The sequence below is a fragment of the Orcinus orca genome, chromosome 13 (assembly GCF_937001465.1).
Source record: "Orcinus orca chromosome 13, mOrcOrc1.1, whole genome shotgun sequence".
In the NCBI taxonomy this organism is placed as follows: Eukaryota; Metazoa; Chordata; class Mammalia; order Artiodactyla; family Delphinidae; genus Orcinus; species Orcinus orca.
The window spans coordinates 78,700,699-78,723,679 of record NC_064571.1 but is presented as its reverse complement, the minus strand read 5'-3'; the positions used below and the strand labels follow the sequence as shown (position 1 = coordinate 78,723,679).

The following is a 22,981-nucleotide window of genomic DNA, read 5'->3' as shown; positions in this document are numbered from 1 at the left end:
AATATGCGGTGAATTAAAACCATTAACTTGGAAAAAAGAAAATAATGCCAAGAGGCCAACTTCAACTGACTAAAAGATATCACTAATATTGATACTGATTAATTCTGAAAAAAACTGCTAGGTAGTTTGGTTTGAAAGGGCACTATTTACATAATAAACTCTGATAAAGTATTATTTCATGTATCAACAGAAGAAGACAAAACCAATTACAATGCATGCAAGTTACATATACAAAATATTAAGGAACTTGAAGGCCATACACCACGTAGTTTCTACCTTATTTGTAAATGGATATAGCAATCATAAAAAGTAGCCTCAAAAAAGGATTTTTTTATAAAGCTGAGAGTAGATACTCTTAACTTAAATGACAGATTTCTCCTTTAACATTACATTTAAATTGAGGAAAAGAATCTTACCAAGGTTGCAATATCTACAGACTGGTGTTCTTCTATATTCTCAAGTTCCCGAATTTCAGAAATACTTCTTCTTATTTTCATCTTTTGAAAAACAGTATTTAGATTTTAGTAAATAGAAATAAATGAAAAATAAAAACCCTGGGCAAGGATGTATTAATCAACAAAGTTCTACTCTGCTTTATGTTACAGAAGGATTCCATAGTTAATGAAAGAGACATATTAGTATTAAATGAACCAAAGAAAAGTATGTATAAAGTCTGCCTTGATCACCATTATTGCTAATCCACTCTCATGCAAAGCAGATATAAGTACTCCACCTTAGCATTTAAAATGATGACAGTGTTGAGTCCACAGAGAAAGTACTTTCCTGAAACATCCAGTCTCAAGTTATGGAAAGATTACTCCAGTGGTTCTTAAAGTCCAATCCCACTATCTCCTGGGTGTCTCTGAGACTCTTTCAGAGGGTCCATGAAGTCAACACTATTTTCATAAAAACACTAAGGCATTATTTATTTAAAAGCCTTTTTTTTTTTTAATTTATTTTATTTTATTTATTTTTGGCTGTGTTGGGTCTTTGTTGCTGCGCTCAGGCTTCTCATTGTGGTGGCTTCTCCTGTTGCAGAGCACGGGCTCTAGGTGCGCGGGCTTCAGTAGTTGTGGCACGTGGGGTCAGTAGCTGGGGTTCGCGGGCTCTAGAGCACAGGCTCAGTAGTTGTGGCGCACAGGCTTAGCTGCTCTCTGGCACATGGGATCTTCCCGGACCAGGGCTCAAACCCGTGTCCCCTGCATTGGCAGGAGGATTCTTAACCCCTGTGCCACCAGGGAAGCCTGGCATTACTTTTTTTTTTAAGACCAATTTTACTATGGATTTCTTACAGGTGTACAGGAGGTTTATAACTATGATGTGTAATATTGCAACAGACTGATTACAGAAGCTGATATGACAGTTCAGGTGAATTTTATTAAACCAGATGTTAGAGATTTTAAAAAATATAAAAAACGTCAATCTTTTGACTAAATCTTTTTGGTTTTGGAAAATAGTTATTTTTCATAAAAATGTTATTTATGCTAACACATAATGTACTTATTATTTTTAAATGAATTAATAAACATTCTTAAATTTTGCTTTAATTTTTAATAACATGAATACTGATAGATAAAACCCAAACAAGCAAAAGCTCTTTTAAGATTGTAAAGGGGCTTGAGGCCAAAATAGTTGAGAACTATTCGTCTAACTAAATGAATGTTAAGACCTTAAAAATAACTTGGAAATGATTAAGTTGAGAAAACAAATGATGTTTTTTTACCTTTAACTCTTTATAATGCAGTTGGCACCTTCTAAGAAGTTCTTCATTGTGTTTAATATCCTTTTCAAGGGCAGACAAATGTTGCTGAAGATTTGATATCTGGGCTTTCTTATTTTCAACCTCATTCTCCAAGTCACTTAATAGAGAAGAGAGGGTAAAAAAATACTTTAAATTTACTTCTGAATATTACAAATATTTAGATCTTTACAAAGAAAACCCTATTTTTAATAGCTTTTTTGCAAAACCTATGCAGTTAACCAGTTCTCTATTCCTACCACGTAATTCAAAACATGAAAATACAGAGATTTCAAAAAACATCTTCTAAACTGGAATTAAATTTTACTTACTTCATTAGTAAGTATTTATGATTTATCTGTGGTAGGCATTGTGCACAGTGATAGGCAGAGGTAGAAAAAAAATTAAGGCATAAAGGAATCAAACAAAAAGGCAAAACGTCAGGAAATAAACCATAACATTGAAATGTGAACAGGACACTGCACTATATGTCCACAATACGACGGGAACCTAAGAGTAAGTCTGGGAGAAGTGACAACTGACTTGTGTTCTCTGAAGTTTTCACCAGATGGACCACCTAGAGAAGATGGAAAGAAATACACGAAGGCACAAAGAGGTGAAAAACAAATAAGACGGAAGGTCAGTAAAACTGAAGGTCAGCTCAACATTTCCTGTGGTGAATAAATGCTATGAATGTGTGGGGAGTGAAAGGGAAGGAGAGGAGGACAATGAAAAGAGGTGGAGGGGGAAAGGTCGGCAGATGCCAAAGCCATAAGGGGTCTCTATGCCAGCAGAGGCAACTGTCTTTCAGAAGTGATCTTTTCCTGTTTCACTGACTCTGTCTTCTAAAACTCTGTGCCTGGTGGAAGAGAACCACCTGTGCAATTAAGAACAACTCTTCTCTGATAAAGAGAGTACGCCAGATTTCACTAAGATGCACACTTTTCCACATTTTAACATCTCTGAATTCTGAAATCATCTTCCAGTCCATGGTTCAACTATCAATACTTTTCTTTTTTACTGGTATATAAAATAACAGAGCATCTTAAATTTGATGAACTATTAGAACCGTGCTACCTTGTGGAATTCTCAAAATTAAAAACAAAAATCAATGATGTTAGCTGCATGAATGATAAACAAATGAGAAAAAGAAAAAGAGGAGAATAAGTGTGGTATTTCTGGTAAAAATGGAGCCAGAGGCAAAAACTGTTTCAGAGCCATCTTTCATCAACAGGAACCTGCCAGTGCTGAGTTGATGAGGGTATAGAAAAGCCTACTTCATATATTCATAGTGTGGGAGGGGGTTAGGGAATCAATTGCTCTGTAGTCATTTGACAATTGCTATTAAATGGTCAACTTATATAATAATAAAATAAAATTTAAATATTTATTTTAATAAATATTAAGGCTCATTTAGTATTATTAAGTGTTAAAAATATTAGTAATTGTTTAATGTTATTAAATATTTAAAATCAGGTCATAAATTGTATGTTAATAAAACAATGAATTTTAAAATTTTTAAATTCACACATTCTTTGACTCAGCATTTTCACCATTTAGAATTTAATCTATGCACATACTTTCAGAAGTATGCCATGATACACATGTGCGTTCTCACTGCAGCACTGCTATAGTAGGAGAAAACTGCAGATAACACGTATGTCCATCAACAGGAACTGGTCAGGTAGATTATGGAACAGCCATACCAAGGGGCAGCTCTAAGTGTCCTGATATGGAACAATCTCCAAGATATAATATTGAGACAAAAAGCAAGACACAGAAACCATATGTGTACTTATACACAGCAGAAATGGATGAACCTTGAAAACATTATACCTAAGTGGGGGGCAAAGGACTTCACTTTTCATTGCATTCATTTCTGTACTGTTTGAATTTTCTCACCATATGCCTATATTACTTTTAATCATTTTTAAAATGTCAACAGGGACTGTGGAGAGATGGAATTATAAGCTACTTTTGTTTTCCAATTTATATTTTCTGTATTTAAAAAACGCCAGTGAATTATTTTAAATTTCCAAATATCAGACAACTATCATACTGGTTCAGGTCAAAACAGATGACACAAATATCATTTAAGTATCATGATAACTTAGTACATTTTCAATCAATAAAGTTTATCAAGGTGAGAAACAATTTTTAAAAAACCAATGTTCACCTGGCTTTTAAAACAAAAGCTCTGTCCACTACACATTGATGCAAATATTTTAGCTAAAAATGAAGCCAATTATTAACTTCATAAGTAAGTCTTAAACCATTACTACTAAAATGCTAGAATCAGGGATCCTGATTTGCTGCTGATACACTTACTACCTTTTCCAAGAATGTCATACTTTTTTTAAAGATGTGGAACACAAATGCACAAGGCATTTTTTGTTGAAAGAAAAAGCATGAATTACACACAGTAACATTACCATGATATGGTTTATACATTTACATTCATGTTTGCTTGAGTACTATATAATTTAGTCTTACCCAGTTAAGAATTAGAGGGGCCTGATTTAAATGTCATGGCACAGCGGACAAAAATTTATCACTTTACAGGTCACTTTTATACAGGTACGTTCAGACATTGATGAATTTTCATCTATCCTATCACAAAGATTCAGTGTCAATTTAAAATGTGTGTTGAGTGCTGTAATAACAAGTTGCAGATCATTCAACAGTTTTCTGTTGCTAAAAAAGAAATTTTACTAAACTTCCCAATATCCACTATGGTTATTTTGCTTTATGCTGCTCTCATAATCATACAAAAATAGCTAATATAATTTGAAAATCAGATATCTATTTTAAAAAAACCTCATTTCCCCCTATCTATAAAAGCCATTTAGAATACTTTCACCTTTACTCAGTTTTCTTAGATAGTGCTTTTACCTAAGTTCTATGTTCTTCTGCTTGAGGTCTTCTAGGTCACTAATTCAGCTCCACCTTATCAATTCATCAACTGATAGTTCAGTTGGGAAAATCATGCTTTTTTCATACCAAAAATTCTTTTTGCACACGTTTGAATCTTATTAAGTACCTTTAGCTTTTTGTTTGGCTTTTCACTGCATCTCCTCTAGCAGCTCTATCTCCCTAAGCATTTGATCTAACGGTGCCGACTGATTTTTCTTCTAGAACAGTGTGACTCAAAGTACCAGGCAGAGACACAGCAAGGACCTTGAGCCAGAATGTATACCCAGCACACTTGTACTCTCGCTGAGAAAAATCAGCAAAACTAAACAATGGTATAGTGATGTAGCTGATTTACATTCTGAGTTAAGCTCCTTACCTCCTTGCAGACAGGTAATAATCAATGTGCAGACCAGCTCATCAAGCCCAGAATACTGTCATCAAAGTCATGATGGAAAATAACCATCAATCTAGAATTCTACATCCAGCTAAATGATCTTTTAAGACCAACAGATCACTCACAATTCTTCACTGACATAACTACTAATAGAGTAATATGAAAAGAAATGAACCCCAAAGAACTAGTGGGAATAATACAGTAAAGCTACACTGGACACTAACCTTATTTCAGAATCCACATCTCTGCTGAGAAACTTAGGTCTTGTATATTCAGATGAATAATAACGCCCTGCAAAAACTTGATCACCATCAGCAGTAAAAGCTTCTCTACAATTCTTGGGTGGCTTTTGGGACTGCATTACTGCACGAGCTACAGAATTATTCTAAAAAAACAGAGGGGAAAATACATTTTAAAAATATGCCAAAGCATTTCTGTTGTATATAATTTCAAAATATTACCTAAATTACCAAAAATTTTGGTAATAGGTATTACCAAAAATACCTATTCAAGTATTTTTATTTAAACATTCAAATGAAATAATTCCATGAGAAAAATAAAATAATTTAAAAAACAACTTTCAAGATTCAAAGAATTAAACTATTAAGAGTCTTAAAAACATAAGAAATGATGTTTTATGACAAACTGATATTTTTTTTTGAATTTTATTTATTTTTTATACAGCAGGTTCTTATTAGTCATACATTTTATACATATCAGTGTATACATGTCAGTCTCAATCTCTCAGTTCATCACACAACACCCCCACCCCCCGCCCCGCCACTCTCCCCACTTGGTGTCCATACCTTTGTTCTCTACATCTGTGTCTCTTATTTCTGCCCTGCAAACCGGTTCATCTGTACCATTTTTCTAGGTTCCACATATATGCATTAATATACGATATTTGTTTTTCTCTTTCTGACTTACTTCACTCTGTATGACAGTCTCTAGATCAATCCAAGTCTCTACAAATGACCCAATTTCATTCCTTTTTATGGCTGAGTAATATTCCATTGTATATATGTACCACATCTTCTTTATCCATTCGTCTGTCAATGCACATTTAGGTTGCTTCCATGACCTGGCTGGTGTAAATAGTGCTGCAATGAACAATGGAGGGCATGTGTCTTTTTGAATTATGGTTTTCTCTGGGTATATGCCCAGTAGTGGGATTGCTGGGTAATACAGTAATTCTATTTTTAGTTTTTCAAGGAACCTCCATACTGTTCTCCATAGTGGCTGTATCAATTTACATTCCCACCAAGCGTGCAAGAGGGTTCCCTTTTCTCCACACCCTCTCCAGCATTTGTTGTTTGTAGATCTTCTGATGATGCCTATTCTAACTGGTGTGAGGTGATACCCCATCATAGTTTTGCTTTGCATTTCTCTAATATTTAGTGATGTTGAGCAGCTTTTCATGTGCGTCTTGGCCATCTGTATGTCTTCTTTGGAGAAATGTCTATTTAGGTCTTCTCATTTTTTGATTGTTTTTTTTCTTTTTTAATATTGAGCTGCATGAGCTGTTTATGTATTTTGGAGATTAATCCTTTGCCCGTTGATTCATTTGCAAATATTATCTCCCATTCTGAGGGCTGTCTTTTTGTCTTGTTTGTAGTTTCCTTTGCTGTGCAAAAGCTTTTAAGTTTCATTAGGTCCCATTTGTTTATTTTTATTTCCATTACTCTAAGAGGTGGATAAAAAAATATCTTGCTGTGATTTATGTCGAAGAGTGTTCGTCCTATGTTTTCCTCTAAGAGTTTCAGAGTGTCCGGTCTTACATTTAGGTCTCTAAATCATTTTGAGTTTATTTTTGTGTATGGTGTTAGGGAGTGTTCTAATTTCATTCTTTTACATGTAGCTGTCCAGTTTTCCCAGCACCACTTATTGAAGAGACTGTCTTTTCTCCATTGTATATCCTTGCCTCTTTTGTCATAGATTAGTTGACCATAGGTGCATGAGTTTATCTCTGGGCTTTCTATCCTGTTCCATTGATCTATATTTCTGTTTTTGTACCAGTACCATATTGTCTTGATGACTGTAGCTTTGTAGTATAGTCTGAAGTAAGGGAGTCTGATTCTTCCAGCTCCATTTCCTTTCCTCGAGATTGCTTTGGCTATTCGGGGTCTTTTGTGTCTCCATACAAATTTTAAGATTTTTTGTTCTAGTTCTGTAAAAAATGCCACTGTTAATTTGATAGGGATTGCACTGAATCTGTAGATTGCTTTGGATAGTATAGTCATTTTCACAATATTGATTCTTCCAATCCAAGAACATGGTATATCTCTCCATCTGCTTGTGTCATCTTTGATTTCTTTCATCAGTGTCTTATAGTTTACTGAGTACAGGTCTTTTACCTCCTTAGGTAGGTTTATTCCTAGGTATTTGATTCTTTTTGTTGCAGTGGTGAATGGGATTGTTCCCTTAATTTCTGTTTCTGATCTTTCGTTGTTAGTGTATAGGAATACAAGATTTCTGTGCATTAATTTTGTATCCTGCAACTTTACCAAATCCATTGATTAGCTCTAGTAGTTTTCTGGTGGCATTTTTAGGATTCTCTATGTATAGTATCATGTCATCTGCAAACAGTGACAGTTTTACTTTTTATTTTCCACTGTGTATTACTTTTATTTCTTTTTCTTCTCTGATTGCTGTGGCTAGGACTTCCAAAACTATGTTGAATATAGTGGTGAGATGGACATCCTTGTCTTGTTCCTGATCTTAGAGGAAATGCTTTCAGTTTTTCACCACTGAGAATGATGTCTGCTGTGGGTATGTCTTATATGGCCTTTATTATGTTGAGGTGGGTTCCCTCTATGCCCACTTCCTGGAGAGTTTTTATCATAAATGGGTGTTGAATTTTGTAAAAAGCTTTTTCTGAATCTATTGAGATGATCAAGTGGTTTTTATTCTTCAATTTGTTAATATGTTGTATCACATTGATTAATTTGAGTATATCGAAGAAGCCTTGCATCCCTGGGATAAATCCCACTTGATCATGGTGTATGATCCTTTTAACGTGTTGCTGGATTCTGTTTGCTAGTATTTTGTTGAGGATTTTTGCATCTATATTCATCAGTGATATTGGTCTTTAATTTTCTTTTTTTGTAGTATCTTTGTCTGGTTTTGGTATCAGAGTGATGGTGGCCTCATAGAATGGGTTTGGGAGTGTTCCTTCCTCTGCAATTTTTTGGAAGAGTTTGAGAAGGATGGGTGTTAGCTCTTCCCTAAATGTTTGATAGAATTCACCTGTGAAGTCATCTGGTCCTGGACTTTTGTTTGTTGGAAGATTTTTAATCACAGTTTCAAGTTCATTACTTGTGATTGGTCTGTTCATATTTTCTATTTCTTCCTGGTTCAGTCTTGGAAGGTTATACCTTTCTAAGAATTTGTCCATTTCTTCCAGGTTGTCCATTTTATTGGCATTGAGTTGCTTGTAGTAGTCTCTTAGGATGCTTTGTATTTCTGTGGTGTCTGTTGTAACTTCTCCTTTTTCATTTCTACTTTTATTGATTGGAGTCGTCTCCCTCTTTTTCTTGATGAGTCTGGTTAATGGTTTATCAATTTTGTGTATCTTCTCAAAGAACCAGCTTTTAGTTTTATTGATCTTTGCTATTGTTTTCTTTGTTTCTATTTCATTTATTTCTGCTCTGATCTTTATGATTTCTTTCCTTCTACTAACTTTGGGTTTTGTTCGTTCTTCTTTCTCTAGTTCCTTTAGGTGTAAGGTTAGATTGTTTATTTGAGATTTTTCTTGTTTCTTCAGGTAGGCTTGTAGTGCTATAAACTTCCCTCTTAGAACTGCTTTTGCTGCATTCCATAGGTTTTGGATTGTCTTGTGTTCATTGTCATTTGTCTCTAGGTATTTTTTAATTTCCTCTTTGATTTCTTCAGTGCTCTCTTGGTTATTTAGTAACGTATAAAATAACCTCCATGTATTTGTGTTTTTTACAGTTTTTCCCCTGTAATTGATTTCTAATCTAATAGCATTGTGGTCAGAAAAGATGCTTGATATGATTTCAATCTTCTTAAATTTACTAAGTCTTGATTTGTGACACAAGATGTGATCTATCCTGGAGAATGTTCCATGCACACTTGAGAAGAAAGTGTAATCTGCTGTTTTTGGATGGAATGTCCTATAAATATCAATTAAATCTATCTGGTCTATTGTGTCATTTAAAGCTTGTGTTTCCTTATTAATTTTCTGTTTGGATGATCTGTCCATTGTTGTAAGTGAGGTGTTAAAGTCCCTCACTATTATTGTGTTATTTTCGACTTCCTCTTTTATAGCTGTTAGCAGTTGCCTTATGTATTGAGGTGCTCCTATGTTGGGTGTATATATATTTATAATTGTTATATCTTCTTTTTGGATTGATCCCTTTATCATTATGTAGTGTCCTCCCTTGTCCCTTGTATGTGTCCCTAGGTCTGAAATGGGTCTGTTGTAGACAGCATATATATGGGTCTTGTTTTTGTATCCATTCAGTGAGCCTGTGTCTTTTGGTTGGAGCATTTAATCCATTCACGTTTAAGGTAATTATCGATATGTATGCTCCTATTACCATTTTCTTAATTGTTATGGGTTTGTTTTTGTAGGTCCTTTTCTTCTCTTGTGTTTCTCACTTAGAGAAGTTCCTTTAGCATTTGTTGTAGAGCTGGTTTATGGTGCTGAATTCTCTTAGCTTTTGCTTGTGTGTAAAGCTTTTGATTTCTCCATCAACTCTGAATGAGATACTTGCTGGGTAGAGTAATATTGATTGTACGTTTTCCCTTTCATCACTTTAAATATATCATGCTACTCCCTTGTGGCTTGTAGAGCTTCTGCTGAGAAATCAGCTGTTAACCTTATGGGTGTTCTCTAGTATGATATTTGTCATTTTCCCTTGTTGCTGTCAATAATTTTTATTTTTATTTAATTTTTGTCAGTTTGATTACTATGTGTCTCAGCATGTTTCTCCTTGGGTTTACCCTGTCTGGGACTCTCTGTGTTTCCTGGACTTGGGTGACTATTTCCTTTCCCATGTTAGGGAAGTTTTTCACTATAATCACTTCAAATATTTTCTCTGGTCCTTTCTCTCTCTCTCTCTCTTCTCCCCTGGGACCACTGTAATGCGAATGTTGTTACATTTAATGGTGTCCCAGGGGTCTCTTAGGCTGTCTTCATTTCTTTTTGTTCTTTTTTCTTTATTCTGTTCCACAGCAGTGAATTCCACCATTCTGTCTTCCAGGTCACTTATCCGTTCTTCTGCCTCAGTTATTCTGCTATTGATTCCTTGTAGTGTATTTTTTATTTCAGTTATTGTACTGTTCATCACTGTTTGTTTGTTCTTTAATTCTTCTAGGTCTTTGTTAAACATTTCTTGCATCTTCTCAATCTTTGCCTCCATTCTTTTCCAAGGTCCTGGATCATCTTCACTATCATTATTCTGAATTCTTTTTCTGGAAGGTTGCCTATCCCCACTTCATTTAGTTATTTTTCTGGGGTTTTATCTTTTTCCTTCATCTGGTACAAAGTCCTCTGCCTTTTCATTTTGTCTATCTTTCTGTGAATGTGGTCTTCCTTCCACAGGCTGCAGAACTGTAGTTCTTCTTGCTTCTGCTGTCTGACCTTTGGTGGATGAGGCTATCTAAGAGGCTTGTGCAGGTTTCCTGATGGGAGGGACTGGTGGTGGGTAGAACTGGGTGTTGCTCTGGTGGGCAGAGCTCACTAAAACTTTAATCCTGTTTTCTGCTGATGGGTGGGGCTGGGTTCCCTCCCTGTTGGTTGTTTGCCCTTGTGGCGACCCAGCACTGGAGTCTTCCCAGCTCTTTGGTGGGGTATTGGCTGACTCTGGGAGGGCTCATGCCAAGGAGTACTTCCCAGAACTTCTGCTGCCAGTGTCCTTGTCCCCACGGCGAGCCACAGCCAACCCCCACCTCTGCAGGAGACCCTCCCACACTAGCAGGGAGGTCTGGTTCAGTCTCCTATGGGGGTCACTGCTCCTTCCCCTGGGTCCTGATGTACACACTTCTTTGTGTGTGCCCTCTAAGAATGGAGTCTCTGTTTCTCCCAGTCCTGTCGAAGTCCTGCAATCAAATCCTGCTAGCCTTCAAAGTCTGATTCTCTAGGAATTCCTCCTCCCATTGCCAGAACCCCAGGTTGGGAAGCCTGACGTGGGGCTCAGAACCTTCACTCCAGTGGGTGGAGTTCTATGGTATAAGTGTTCTCCAGTTTGTGAGTCACCCACGCAGCCGTTATGGGATTTGATTTTATTGTGATTGCACCCCTCCTACCATCTCATTGCAGCTTCTCCTTTGTCTTTGGATGTGGGGTATCTTTTTTGTAAGATACCAGATACTGGTCAGTTCCAGTGTCTTCCTGTCGATGACTGTTCAGCAGTTAGTTGTGATTCTGGGGCTCTCGCAAGAGGGAGTGAGCACACGTCCTTCTACTCCGCCATCTTGAACCAATCTCCCTGATAAGATTTTATTTTTAAATTCTAATATTGCTATCCACTAAAGTTAAAGATTTTAAGTACTTTTTCACATGAAAATATTTACCTTAGAAATCTTATTTTTCATAGAAAAATGAAATCTTATTTTTTCTAAATGTCTTTTACACCCTAGAAAAGATGTGAGTGAACAGCAAATTCCAATAAAAGATTAGTACACTGAATTATGTAGGAAAAGCCTGGAAATATTTAGTATTTTACTTCCTAGAGGAAGTAAAAAGAGGATTAGGCTTAACTGAGGCCTAATCAACCTTCCTTGGAACAGACCTTTACAAGAGGACTTCATTATTTTCTTTCAAGTATCTGTCTAAAATATGAGAGGGCCAAGCCCACAAATAATTACAATATGAACTTGCAATTCACATATACACATTTGGATGATTGATGTCATTGCCTCTCAGGTTCCATTAATGAGAAAAAGAGACTCTGTTTGTATTAATTACAGATTTGTTTTGAATTCCCTTGTCCCTTCTCAGCAAATTTATGCCAACAGATGGAACACAAATATTGGTGATCTAATCTAACAAGTACATATCAATAGAAATATGTACACTGATGAAGAAGAAACATTGATTTATTTTACAGAACTCAAAGTTTTTTTAAGAAAAGAATTCATAAAATATCAAGTACTTAAGCAGAATAGGAATTTACATAACCAACCTCAGTTTAGGAAATTTAGAATAATATAAAATACAGCAAGCATCTGGTCTTACTTTGATCAGCAGCACTGTCTCTATGCTTCTCATGTCAATTAGGCTATTTGTGACAACTGCATTATCTATTTCTAAAGCTGTCAGAACTGTTGGGAACTCTGGATGATAAGCAGCTCTAGGAGACAAAAATATATAAGGATTAACTTACCAAATGGTAATTATATATGTATATTTTTTAAATGGGTGATGAGATGATGGATAGTAGTAAGACATGGAAAATATGTGATAACGTTTGAAAACATCTGTAATAGGTTTATTTTATTTTATTAGCAAACATTTATATATTACTATGTGCTAGGCACTGTTCTAAGCATATTATAAATACAGTTGACCCGTGAACAACACGAGTTTGAACTGCATAGGTCCACTTATATGTGGATTCTTTTTCAATGAATACAGTATGCACTGCAATATCCATGGTTGTCAGAATCAGCAGATGCGGACTGTGGCTACAGAGGACCAAGTATGGGGCTTGAGCATCCACAGATTTTTATACCCACAGAGGGATATCCCTGTGGAAACCTGTATTAGCTCATTTAATCCTCAAAACAACTATATGAGATAGATAATATTATTCGCTCTTTTTTTTTTTTTTTTCCCAAATGAGCTGCAGAGAGTTTAATAAGTTCCCCAATGTCATAAAGGTAAGAGGTCAGGCTAGGATTTAAACCAGGCAGCTCAGCTCTAGAACCCAGCAGATTCTCAATCATTATGTCCTATTGCCTGTTATACTTAATCATTACAATTTTCTTAAATCTTATACTCTATCATACAAACATAAAAGTCATTTAATTAAAACACATTGGGAAAAGGCAATGGCATTCTTACTGCTTTCTTAGTTCTAGAATTCCAAAACAAAGAAATATCTTTGTATATATGTTTTCCACTTATTCATTCATTAATTCAACATGTATTTACTGAGCACCTACTATGTGCAAGATGCTGTTCAGAGGATGAGGAGATAGCAGTAAACAAAACAGACTATATCCTTCTCCCCATGGAGCTTACACTCTACTGAAGGAAGACAGAAAGATCAAGAAAAAGTGGCATACTGTGCTTTTTCACACAGAAAGTGTCAGGAAAAGCCTTACTAAGGTGTCAACAGGCAGACACCTGAGGAAATGGGAGTTACATTAGCATAATGAAGAAGAGCATTTCGTGCCCAGGGAGCAGCATTTGCAAAGGCCCTAAGAGGGCTGTTGGAGAAGCCGGGAGGCCAGTGTGCTGTGGTGGACGAGCAGTGCTGGGAGTGCTACTGGACACAAGGACAGGAGAGATGGCAAGAGGACAGGTCATGTGGGTCCGAGAGGTCGCAGTTAGGCCTAAAGAGGATGAGACAGTACAGGACGATTTGAGCAGAGGAATGACATGGTCTGACTTTACTCTGGCTGTGATATTGAGAGTGTGGATGGAAGGGAACCAGAAGCAAAACTCACTTGAGATATGATAATGGTGTGAACCAGGGTAGCACTGCAGAAGTGTTTAGATCCTGGATACATTTATAAAGTACAGCCAGTAGGATGTGGGATGGCAGAAAGAAGTCAAGGATGACTGAGGTTTTGGCTTGAGCAACTGAAAAATGGAGATGGGGATGACTATAGGAAGAGCAGTTTTTAGGGTGGATCTCAGGAGTTTGGCTTTTAGATATGTTAAGTTTCAAATGTCTTTTGGACATCAAAGTGGAAAATATAAATTGAATGTACTATATTCTGGAGTTCAGAGGAAAGAGCCCAGCTAGAAACATAATGTGGTGATCATCAGTGTATGGACTATATTTTAAGCCATGAAACTGGATGAGTTCACCCAGGAAGTAAGTGCTGGGAGTAGGTGCACATGGAGAAGAGGTCTGGAACACTGATACTGGAGGTTCCCAAGTGAGGAGAAATAAGCAGAAGACATTACAAAAGAATACCTAGAGATGTGGGAAAACAAGAAGAGTGACATCCTAGGGACCAAGTAAAAAAAGTGCTTCAGGAAGAATTAAACGATCAGCTGAATCAAATACTGCTGGTAGGTCAAGTCAGCGAGTGGGAAGGAAGGACGACAGGACCAAGCCAAGCAAGGCTCACTGGCGCCTGGACAAGAGCTGCTCTGGTGTGTGATGAAGCTATAAAAACTTGACTGGAGTAGGTTCAAGAAAGAAGGGGAAGAGAGAAGTTAGTGACACAGACAACTCTTCTGAGAAGTTTTTCCTGTTAAAAAGAGGCAGAGAAATAGGATAGTAACCTTAGGACAGAGTTCAAGTGGAAGTAAAAACAAAGATAGGAAAGAATAGGGGGTGGGCGCTCTAGAAACATCAAGCAGTGCCAATGAAACAACGCAGGGAGTGAGGGGAGAGAGGATAGGGAGCCCGAGTCTAAGAGGGAGGGGACGTGGAAGGGGATTGTGGTGAAGCATAGGCTCTGGCCAGTCCGCTGAAAGCACAGGTTTCTATGCTAGGAAGGAGCAAGTATTTTCGAGCAGGCACATGCCACTGCTAGACAGGCTGCTCCCACCAGCTTGCTCTAAAGCACCCAGTCACAACCACCCCTTCCTTTTGCTCTACTTCCCTGGGATGCACTTCATATTTAGTTTATATCACAATTAGTTTTGCCTGCTGAGAGATGCTGTAACATCGGTCGAGGAAAACTAAAAGTAGGAAGGAATAGTAGCAATAATGTGTCAGTAATGAGACAAGGAAAGGACAAGTATGGAACAGGCTCACTAAACAACATAATGTAGAAAGCCTAAAGAGGACGAGAGGGACAAAGGAAAAACCGCACATCAAATTCTAGGCGAGCACGGTGAGCCTCACTGGTAAGAGGAATTATAGAACAAAATGATTTGATGATCCTAATTAAGCTTAGAAGAAAGCTTTAATAAAAACGTGATTTATAAAGCCAAGTCAAAGGAAAAATACCACAATCAAATTAAATATAGAAAAAACACGCTTAAAATGAAGGGCATTTTCAATGTTTCCAAATATAAGGCAATTGAAAAAAGCAAAAATTGGATTTATAAGAAAAAGTGGAGTGGGAGAGAAAAGAAATTTTAAAACAATCTGTTAATAGGAATATATATATATATAGGAATATATATATATATAGGAATATATATATATAGGAATATATATACATAGGAATATATATATAGGGATATAGAGAGGACTATATATACATGTAGGAACACACACACACATACACGTGTATCTTTAAAAGTAAAGTGATTAGCTAGCCAGCAGCTAACAAAGAAGGCGATTTGGGTATGGTGCCCTTGAGGTTTGTTAGGGTCATTAAAGAAAACAATCACAGCTCTTTATGGAATCTGTAAACCACCCAGAGTTGAACTGTGAGCAATGAGTGCCAAAGTTCTCCCGTACGCCCTCCCTCTTAACGTGGCCAGGTCTGCACCATTTCCCTCTTCAGTACAATTTCTAAGCCACACAACGTCTACTTCCCAGTATGTCTCCCCAAACAGATCTCACGTGAGGACCTTAAGGGCAGGGAGTATCTCTCATTTATCTATGTATCTCCAATGCCTAAGATTCAAATTAAAGACGTGGCTTGATGGAATTTTACAAATCAGGAGTGTAGATATGGTTAACATTAAAAATGTTTTAACTCTTTCTGAGCTTGCACGTAACTAAGCAAAACCAGAAACAGTATTTAATTACTGATGCCTTACCTGTGTCTTACATCATACACCTCATCCCGAAACTCAGAAACTATTATCTGTGGCCGTGAGGTCCCTGGTGAGTAAAACCTTTTCATCAGTGCCTGAAGCACTCTTTCATCAGCATGATTATGGCAACAGTAGGCTTGCAGAAGTCCTTTCAAGCAAGATTCAATGGCCAAAGCAAGCTCAGTGTCCCGAAGATGAATGCAAGCTCCTAAAAGTGAGAGAAAATTATTAAAAGCCCATAAATACTTGAAATGTTAATGTAACCATCTTTATAATAGTTCATAAATGACTTTAAAATATTTTCATATGAAGCAATTTAAATGATATTATAGATCTCATTTTAACCAAATGGGAAATACCCCATCCCACTGGATACACTGGGGAGAAAACCCACCAAATCCTGTGAAAAGTTGTCTCGCTGTGATGTAAATCAACAGTATTTCTCCTATGTGTGTATATATACATATAAAATACTATTCCAGCCTCTGAATGGTGTTTTGAAAATCAAGCCAAAAGGGTTATAGACTCTTCACTATTTTCTGTAAAACTGATTAATATTGAAATTTTAGATTTAGAGAGGGAAAAAAATACCTCATCTATTGAAATGGATCCTGGTATAGAGGTACATGTCATTTAAATGAAGAGACATTACTACAATACTTAATACAGTACATAATACTGTACTTATACAGTACTTTACTAAAAATGTATATTTATAGCATCATTTTCACCTAATGATGTACAGAATTAGAGATAACTCCTCAGAACTCAACTGATTTTTTTTTCTCATGTATATATGAGGATAACTAGATAACCTCAGGCTTATAGTTGAAAGAGGACTTAGAAGTAATGTTGTCCAAACCTAAATAGAAACTTAAAAAGACAAGTCATTTTATCAAGTTTTACACAAAACTCAGGTGATTGGCCTTTTAACTATATCTTGATATCACTGAATTTTCCTACTAATCAATTACATGCAAATTAGTTCATTGATTTATTCATTCAAAAAAAATTAAAAGCAGATTATTCAACTCTATAATTACTTTTCCTTTTCCTAAGTTCTCTTTCTTTTGGCTTTTTTATGCTTAAAATATACAAAAGGAAAGTTTAAAGTGATTTTATCATTTCTTAAAATATGTACAAAGTCTACATATAACTACATGGTTCTTCGATAACAGTGTTTTAAAATTATATTCAACAGACTCCTTCCAGAAAATAAAGATGTACTTCTAATTTTTATTATATACTGACTAATTAGTGACAAATACCTAAAGGGCCTACAGGTTTATAGGTAAAATGCCCCCGTCTGTAAGCATCATCTATGGCTTCCAGAAGAGCTGGAACATGAGGGCCAAATCTTTTCAGTTGATCAGTTTTACTGTCTTTCAATTCTTTCAGTTGCCTCTGATTATAGTTCAGTGTATTCTTCACATCTAACTCTTCTCTCCTACAAAATACAAGTGGAAAAACAAAACAGATATGTGATACAGTTAAACAGAAATACTCAGTCTTTTCCCCTAATACCTGCATACCAGTGAATGACACAGCTGCCCTAAAAACTAAAAGCGGATCTCTTCATTTGAAGACAACTGTGTTACCAGGAAAAAACAGTCAGAAGACCTCAAAACTTAGCATGGAAAAAAAAAAAATGCAGTCGTGACGAGGACTAGAAATCCCAGAAACTGTCCAATTCTACAAGTTTAAGAAGTCTTGTTAGGAAAGTGATTTTAAAAGATCCCTTATTATGAGGAAGAAGAAGAACAACAACAAAAAAAACATGTATTCTCTTTTCATATAAAGAGGAAAACTAGATGATTTTCAAATAACTGAAAAAAGTATAAGAATGTGGTCACTTACTTAATTCTGGTATGTTCTTCTTTGTCCTTTTCTACGGCTTGCTGAAATTGTTCGATCTCTTGATTGACTGAACTTTCTTGATCCTGTAAGACCTTTACTCTTTCTTTTAACCAAGATATTTTTTTTTGCCTTTCCAACCGTTCAGGTTCCAAAGACTGATCAGCACTAATGGTAAATAATACAAAGTGGAAAATGTTCAATGAAAAACCTAACATTTAAAAAACATAAAGCAGGGCTTCCCTGGTGACGCAGTGGTTGAGAGTCCGCCTGCCGATGCAGGGGACACGGGTTCGTGCCCCGGTCCGGGAAGATCCCACATGCCACGGAGTGGCTGGGCCCGTGAGCCGTGGCCGCTAAGCCTGCGCGTCTGGAGCCTGTGCTCCGCAACGGGAGAGGCCACAACAGTGAGAGGCCCGCATACAACAAAAAACAAAAAAAACCATAAAGCAATGTGATAAAATTCCTTTAGCAATAATACAGAAAATAAAATATTCCATTTCACCTGGATTACTTTATTACAAAATGAAATAACTATGAAAATTGCAAAGTAACTATCTTACCTTTTTCTCAGTTCTTCAATTCTTTTGCAAAGCTGCTCATCATCTTTCTTTAATGCTCTATACTCGTTTAGGGAATGGTTGTATAAAACCTAAAAAAAAATCAGACATACTTTAGTAAAATGAAAAACAAATACCCCATTCAAGACCACTTTTGCCAAATCGTCAAATCAGAGGGTGAATATATGCAGAAATATATTTTTAAAACAACATACATATATGGCCATATGAAATCATTGTATTTTTTAAAGTCTGAAAGCAACACAATTACAAAAACCTCTACTTTTAAAAATAAATGAACAGTATTTATAGTTGATATGTAATTTTTAATACTGGAAAAGTTCTCTCACCTCAGCTTCATTATAGGCCCTTTTCTTAGAAGTAAGATCTGCTTTCAATGCCATACATTCTGGTGCTCGTGCATTTGTCTCTTGACTAATCTTTTCTAGTTTATCTTGAATATCCTTGTACTTTTTTTCTGCTTCATTAAGTCTGACCTTTAAGAAAATAACATCGTTGGAGGATATTTTATTTTTCTCCAATAAACAGAAAAAATAAAAATATAATTGTATATGGTTCACATTTCAAATAAACTTAATTTTGCTCTAACATTAGGTAAACAAACATAATTATATAAAGTGTTAAATATGTATTTTTTTAATTGAAATATTGTTGATTTACAATATTATGTTAGTTTCAGGTGTATAGCAAAGTGATTCAGTTATACATATACATAGATATATATAGACAGGTACATATCTATGTATCTATCTTTTTCAGATTCTTTTCCATTATAGGTTATTACAAGATATTGAATATAGGTTCCCTGTACTATACAGTAAGCCCTTGTTGTTTATTTTATATATAGTGGTGTGTATACATTAAACCCATACTCCTAATTTACCCTTCACCCCTTGCCCCTTTCGTAACCATAAATTTGCCTTCTATGTCTGTGAGGCTGTTTCTGTTTTGTTAATAAGTTCATTTGTATCATTTTTTAGATTCCACATATAAGTGATATCATGTAATATTTGTCTTTCTCTGTCTGACTTACTTCACCTAGTACGATAATCTCTAGGTCCACCGATGTTGCTGCAAATGGCAGTTCTCTCATTATTTTTATGGCAGAGTAATATTCCAGTGTGTGTGTGTGTGTGTGTGTGTGTCTGTGTGTGTGTGTGTGTGTGTGTCTGTGTGTGTGTACCACATCTTCTTTATCCATTCATCTGATGATGGACACTTAGGCTGCTTCCATATCTTGGCTATTATAAATAGTGCTGCTATGAACACTGAGGTGCATGTATCTTTTTTAATTAGAGTTTTCATCTTTTTTTGATATATGCCTAGGAGTGGGATTGCTGGGTCGTATGGTAACTCTATTTTTAGTTTTTTAAGGAACCTCCATACTGTTCTCCATAGTGGCTGCACCAATTTACATTCCCACCAACAGTGCAGGAGGGTTCCCTTTTCTCCACACCTTCTCCAGCATCTATTATTTGTAGACTTTTTGATGATGGCCATTCTGACTGGTGTGAGGTGATACCTCATTGTAGTTTTGATTTGCATTTCTCTAATAATTTGAAATGCTAAAATATATTTTAATTTCACATTTAGCTTTCCAATAAATGTGCTATCTTCTGGGGATACAAAGATATAGTAACAACTGTCTTCAAGTAACACAATTAAAGGGAGACAGACACAGTTTAGCAGAGAAACAAACATGCAAATAGATCATGCAGTTTGGATGCAATAATGCTTAAGTAGGGTATGTATATTTGTAATTGTGAAAGCACGAGGAAGAATTTATAGGTCTGTCAGAAAAAGTTAGGGATGCCTTCAAAGAAGCATTTGAGCTGAAACTTGGAAGATTACTCAAAATGTACCAGGAAAAAAGCTGGGGAAAGGTGTTACAGGGAGTTAGAAAAGCATGTGGAAAGGCATTAAAACCATTTGAGGAATTAAAATTATTTCTGGAGCTTGAACTGAGAGGGTAGTGGTGGGAGATGAGATGAAGGGGTAGAAGGGCTTTGAATTCCATGATCAGCTTACAACTTAAACCTCTAGACAACAGGGAAACAAGATACCAAACTATATGTAAATCTATAATGAAACTATATGTAAATCTATACGTACAACCACTTTGGAAGCACATGGAAGGCAAGGTAAAGGGAAAAATTAAAGGAAATGAGGTCAGTAAGAAGTTAATGTAATGTTCTGGGACAAAAATAATTAGGGACCAAAATGTCGCACTGAAAACAGGAATAGATTAGAAGGGAAAAATATGAGAACTATTTAGATCAGAGATCAGCAAATTTTTTCTAGAAAGAGCCAGATAGTGTATACTTCAGGCTTTGTGGGCTATAAAGTCCCTGTCACAGCTATTCCAGTAGAAATGCTAAGTCTGAAGTGTCTGGAACATTTAGGTAAAGATGGGAAGACAAATATTTGAACCAAGTGCTCAGGATAAAAGTTTGGTTAGGAGATACAGATTAGGGAATTGTCAATATGTAGTCTATTTAGGAAACATTATATAGAATGGTAGCGTAGTTCTGTTATTAAGACATCAGTAGTATAATCTCTATGTTTTTTATAAAAATTGAAGTTGGTCTAGGTGCTTTACAAACTAAATATAATTCATCTATCTTCAGTTTAAATTAGGTTAATACAAGTTTAAAGTCTGCTTTAGACACTGTTTCTTCAGAAACCTTCCCTTCAATAGTTATTCTATAATCAATAAACAAGCATATACTATGTGAAAGGTTTTATGTAAGATATGGTGGGAAGGCTATAAATATAAGATAGTCCAAACCCTCCAGAAATTTACCATTTACTACATAGCATGGCCAAATACTTAAGTAGAGCAAATAGCCACAGAACTAAATATCATCCAACCTCAAGATTTCCCTTTCCCCACTTGAAAAAAAAAATGAGTGTTTATTACTAAGACTGGATTTCACTTTTAGACTGGGGAATATCTAAAGAGGAAAGCAACAAGGTCTTCCCCTATGACAAGCTAAGAAATGAAGCTGAGAAGAATTGAATGAAAATTTCAGAATATTCTCTCAGAAATGAAAATCTAAGGTGAGAGAGGTGGGTGGGGTTGAATTTCCATTTACTACCTGAAGAGGGAATGTAAGAAATTCAGCCCAGAGATCACTAAGTAAATGTACTGTCTTCACCATTTCTGTTACTTTTACACATTCATCTATTACCTTTCACGGATTAATGTTATAACCCTTAAAAGGAAAAAGACTGCCCTGCTTATCTCAGGGGTAGACAGGAAAAAGTAAGGTGGGAAAGATTACACCCTGTACTACAACTAAGCCTGGGAGCTAGAAGCTCGTAAGCTAAGTAGAACAAAATACTAAGATGTAAGTCAGTCACACTGAGTACACTGGGGCTCCTATAAAGAAAGAAAAGGCTAGGAGATCTACTTCCAGCACGACGGCAGAGAAATTCCACAGTGGTGGCTGTACAACCCTGTGAATATACAAAAGAAACAATGAACTGTAAATTTTAAATGGGTGGATTGTATGGTATAGGAATCATATCTCAATAAAGCTGTTAACAAGAGAATGGCAAGGTAAATACAAAGAGCAGGGCTGCTCTGTGCTACAAAGGTCCATGTGGAAACCCGCAACAGAAAATGACTCCCTTTACTTACCCCTCAATCAACTTCTACCTCTGTATAAAAAAAATATAATTACCTGCTGTTCTTCCGTTTTCCTCTCAAGTCTAGCAGCACGATCTTCTCCAATTTTGATGTTGTCTCTGATAGCATTCAGTTGTTTTTCAATTTCATTGACCTAAAAAGAAATTATATAGCAAGTCACATATAAGACTAACCACAACCAAGTATATTCTGTATATTACAAATATGTGTGAATAGGTAATTAAGTGAAAATTACCACTGCCCAAGCCATTTCATGTTTCAAGTATTCCAGATTGGTCTTCATTGTACTTAAGCCAGCAATACTCTGAAAACGTTCTTCTTTCTCCAAACACTGGCGCTTTAGTTCAGTAAGTCGCTTAAAAAAAGAAAAAAGAATATATTTCTTAACAACATTGAAGAGACAAGACTTTCCGCAAATGTATTTCTTCTGAATACTGCCTAAACAAATACTGAAAAAGATGTGCTAGGAAATGACTTCTTTAATTAAAACAAAAATAAAAATATTTTTCGTTCTTTGGTATACTTTTATTAAGTACAATCACTTTGTTAATTTCTGCACTATAAAAATGACCAGATACTCTTCAAATGAAGAAGAGCAAAGGAATAAAAGTTTCAAGACCACACAAGTATAGACAAAACTCAGTTTCTATCAATTCCCTACCTGATAGACAGACTGGACTATTCTCCTGGGCGAAGTATACCCAGGATCCATTCCAATGATAATGGAAGGCTCAAAAGGAATTTATTTCTAAAAATCAAATGTTACATTTTTTCTTATCCAAGTTTTCTCTTAATAATTAATCAGTAAAGCAAAAACCAACTCTAGTGACGTATGAACAGCTTCTAAAGCTGCACACCTGGGTTGACAGCCTCTCCTCTTCATTCATGGTTTCCATGTTCAACTAGGGTCTTCACTATGGATCTTAGTGTGTTTCCCTATCCAAGTCACTTTCCCATTCTTCAGGATTATTTCAATCCATCATCACTC

The 22,981-nt window shown here is 36.0% G+C and overlaps 1 protein-coding gene across 7 annotated transcripts in view; it reads right to left on the bottom strand.

The window, feature by feature from the left end:
* The window catches only part of SMC6 (structural maintenance of chromosomes 6), a 76,482-nt gene that overhangs the window by 25,876 nt on the left and 27,625 nt on the right, over positions 1-22,981 (bottom strand). For all 7 annotated transcript variants that reach the window (XR_004485937.2, XR_007470758.1, XR_004485939.2 and 4 more), the window contains exons 9-19: positions 22,229-22,348; positions 22,028-22,126; positions 18,671-18,817; positions 18,324-18,412; positions 17,764-17,928; positions 17,175-17,353; positions 15,910-16,114; positions 12,247-12,361; positions 5,270-5,430; positions 1,724-1,859; positions 417-497 (exon numbers count right to left, since the gene is read on the bottom strand). Coding sequence is in view for 4 of the 7 variants with exons in the window: in XM_033437411.2 (XP_033293302.1) it covers positions 417-497; positions 1,724-1,859; positions 5,270-5,430; positions 12,247-12,361; positions 15,910-16,114; positions 17,175-17,353; positions 17,764-17,928; positions 18,324-18,412; positions 18,671-18,817; positions 22,028-22,126; positions 22,229-22,348 (1,497 nt within the window). In the remaining 3 variants the exon portion in view is untranslated. The remainder of the gene's footprint in view (positions 1-416; positions 498-1,723; positions 1,860-5,269; positions 5,431-12,246; positions 12,362-15,909; positions 16,115-17,174; positions 17,354-17,763; positions 17,929-18,323; positions 18,413-18,670; positions 18,818-22,027; positions 22,127-22,228; positions 22,349-22,981) is intronic.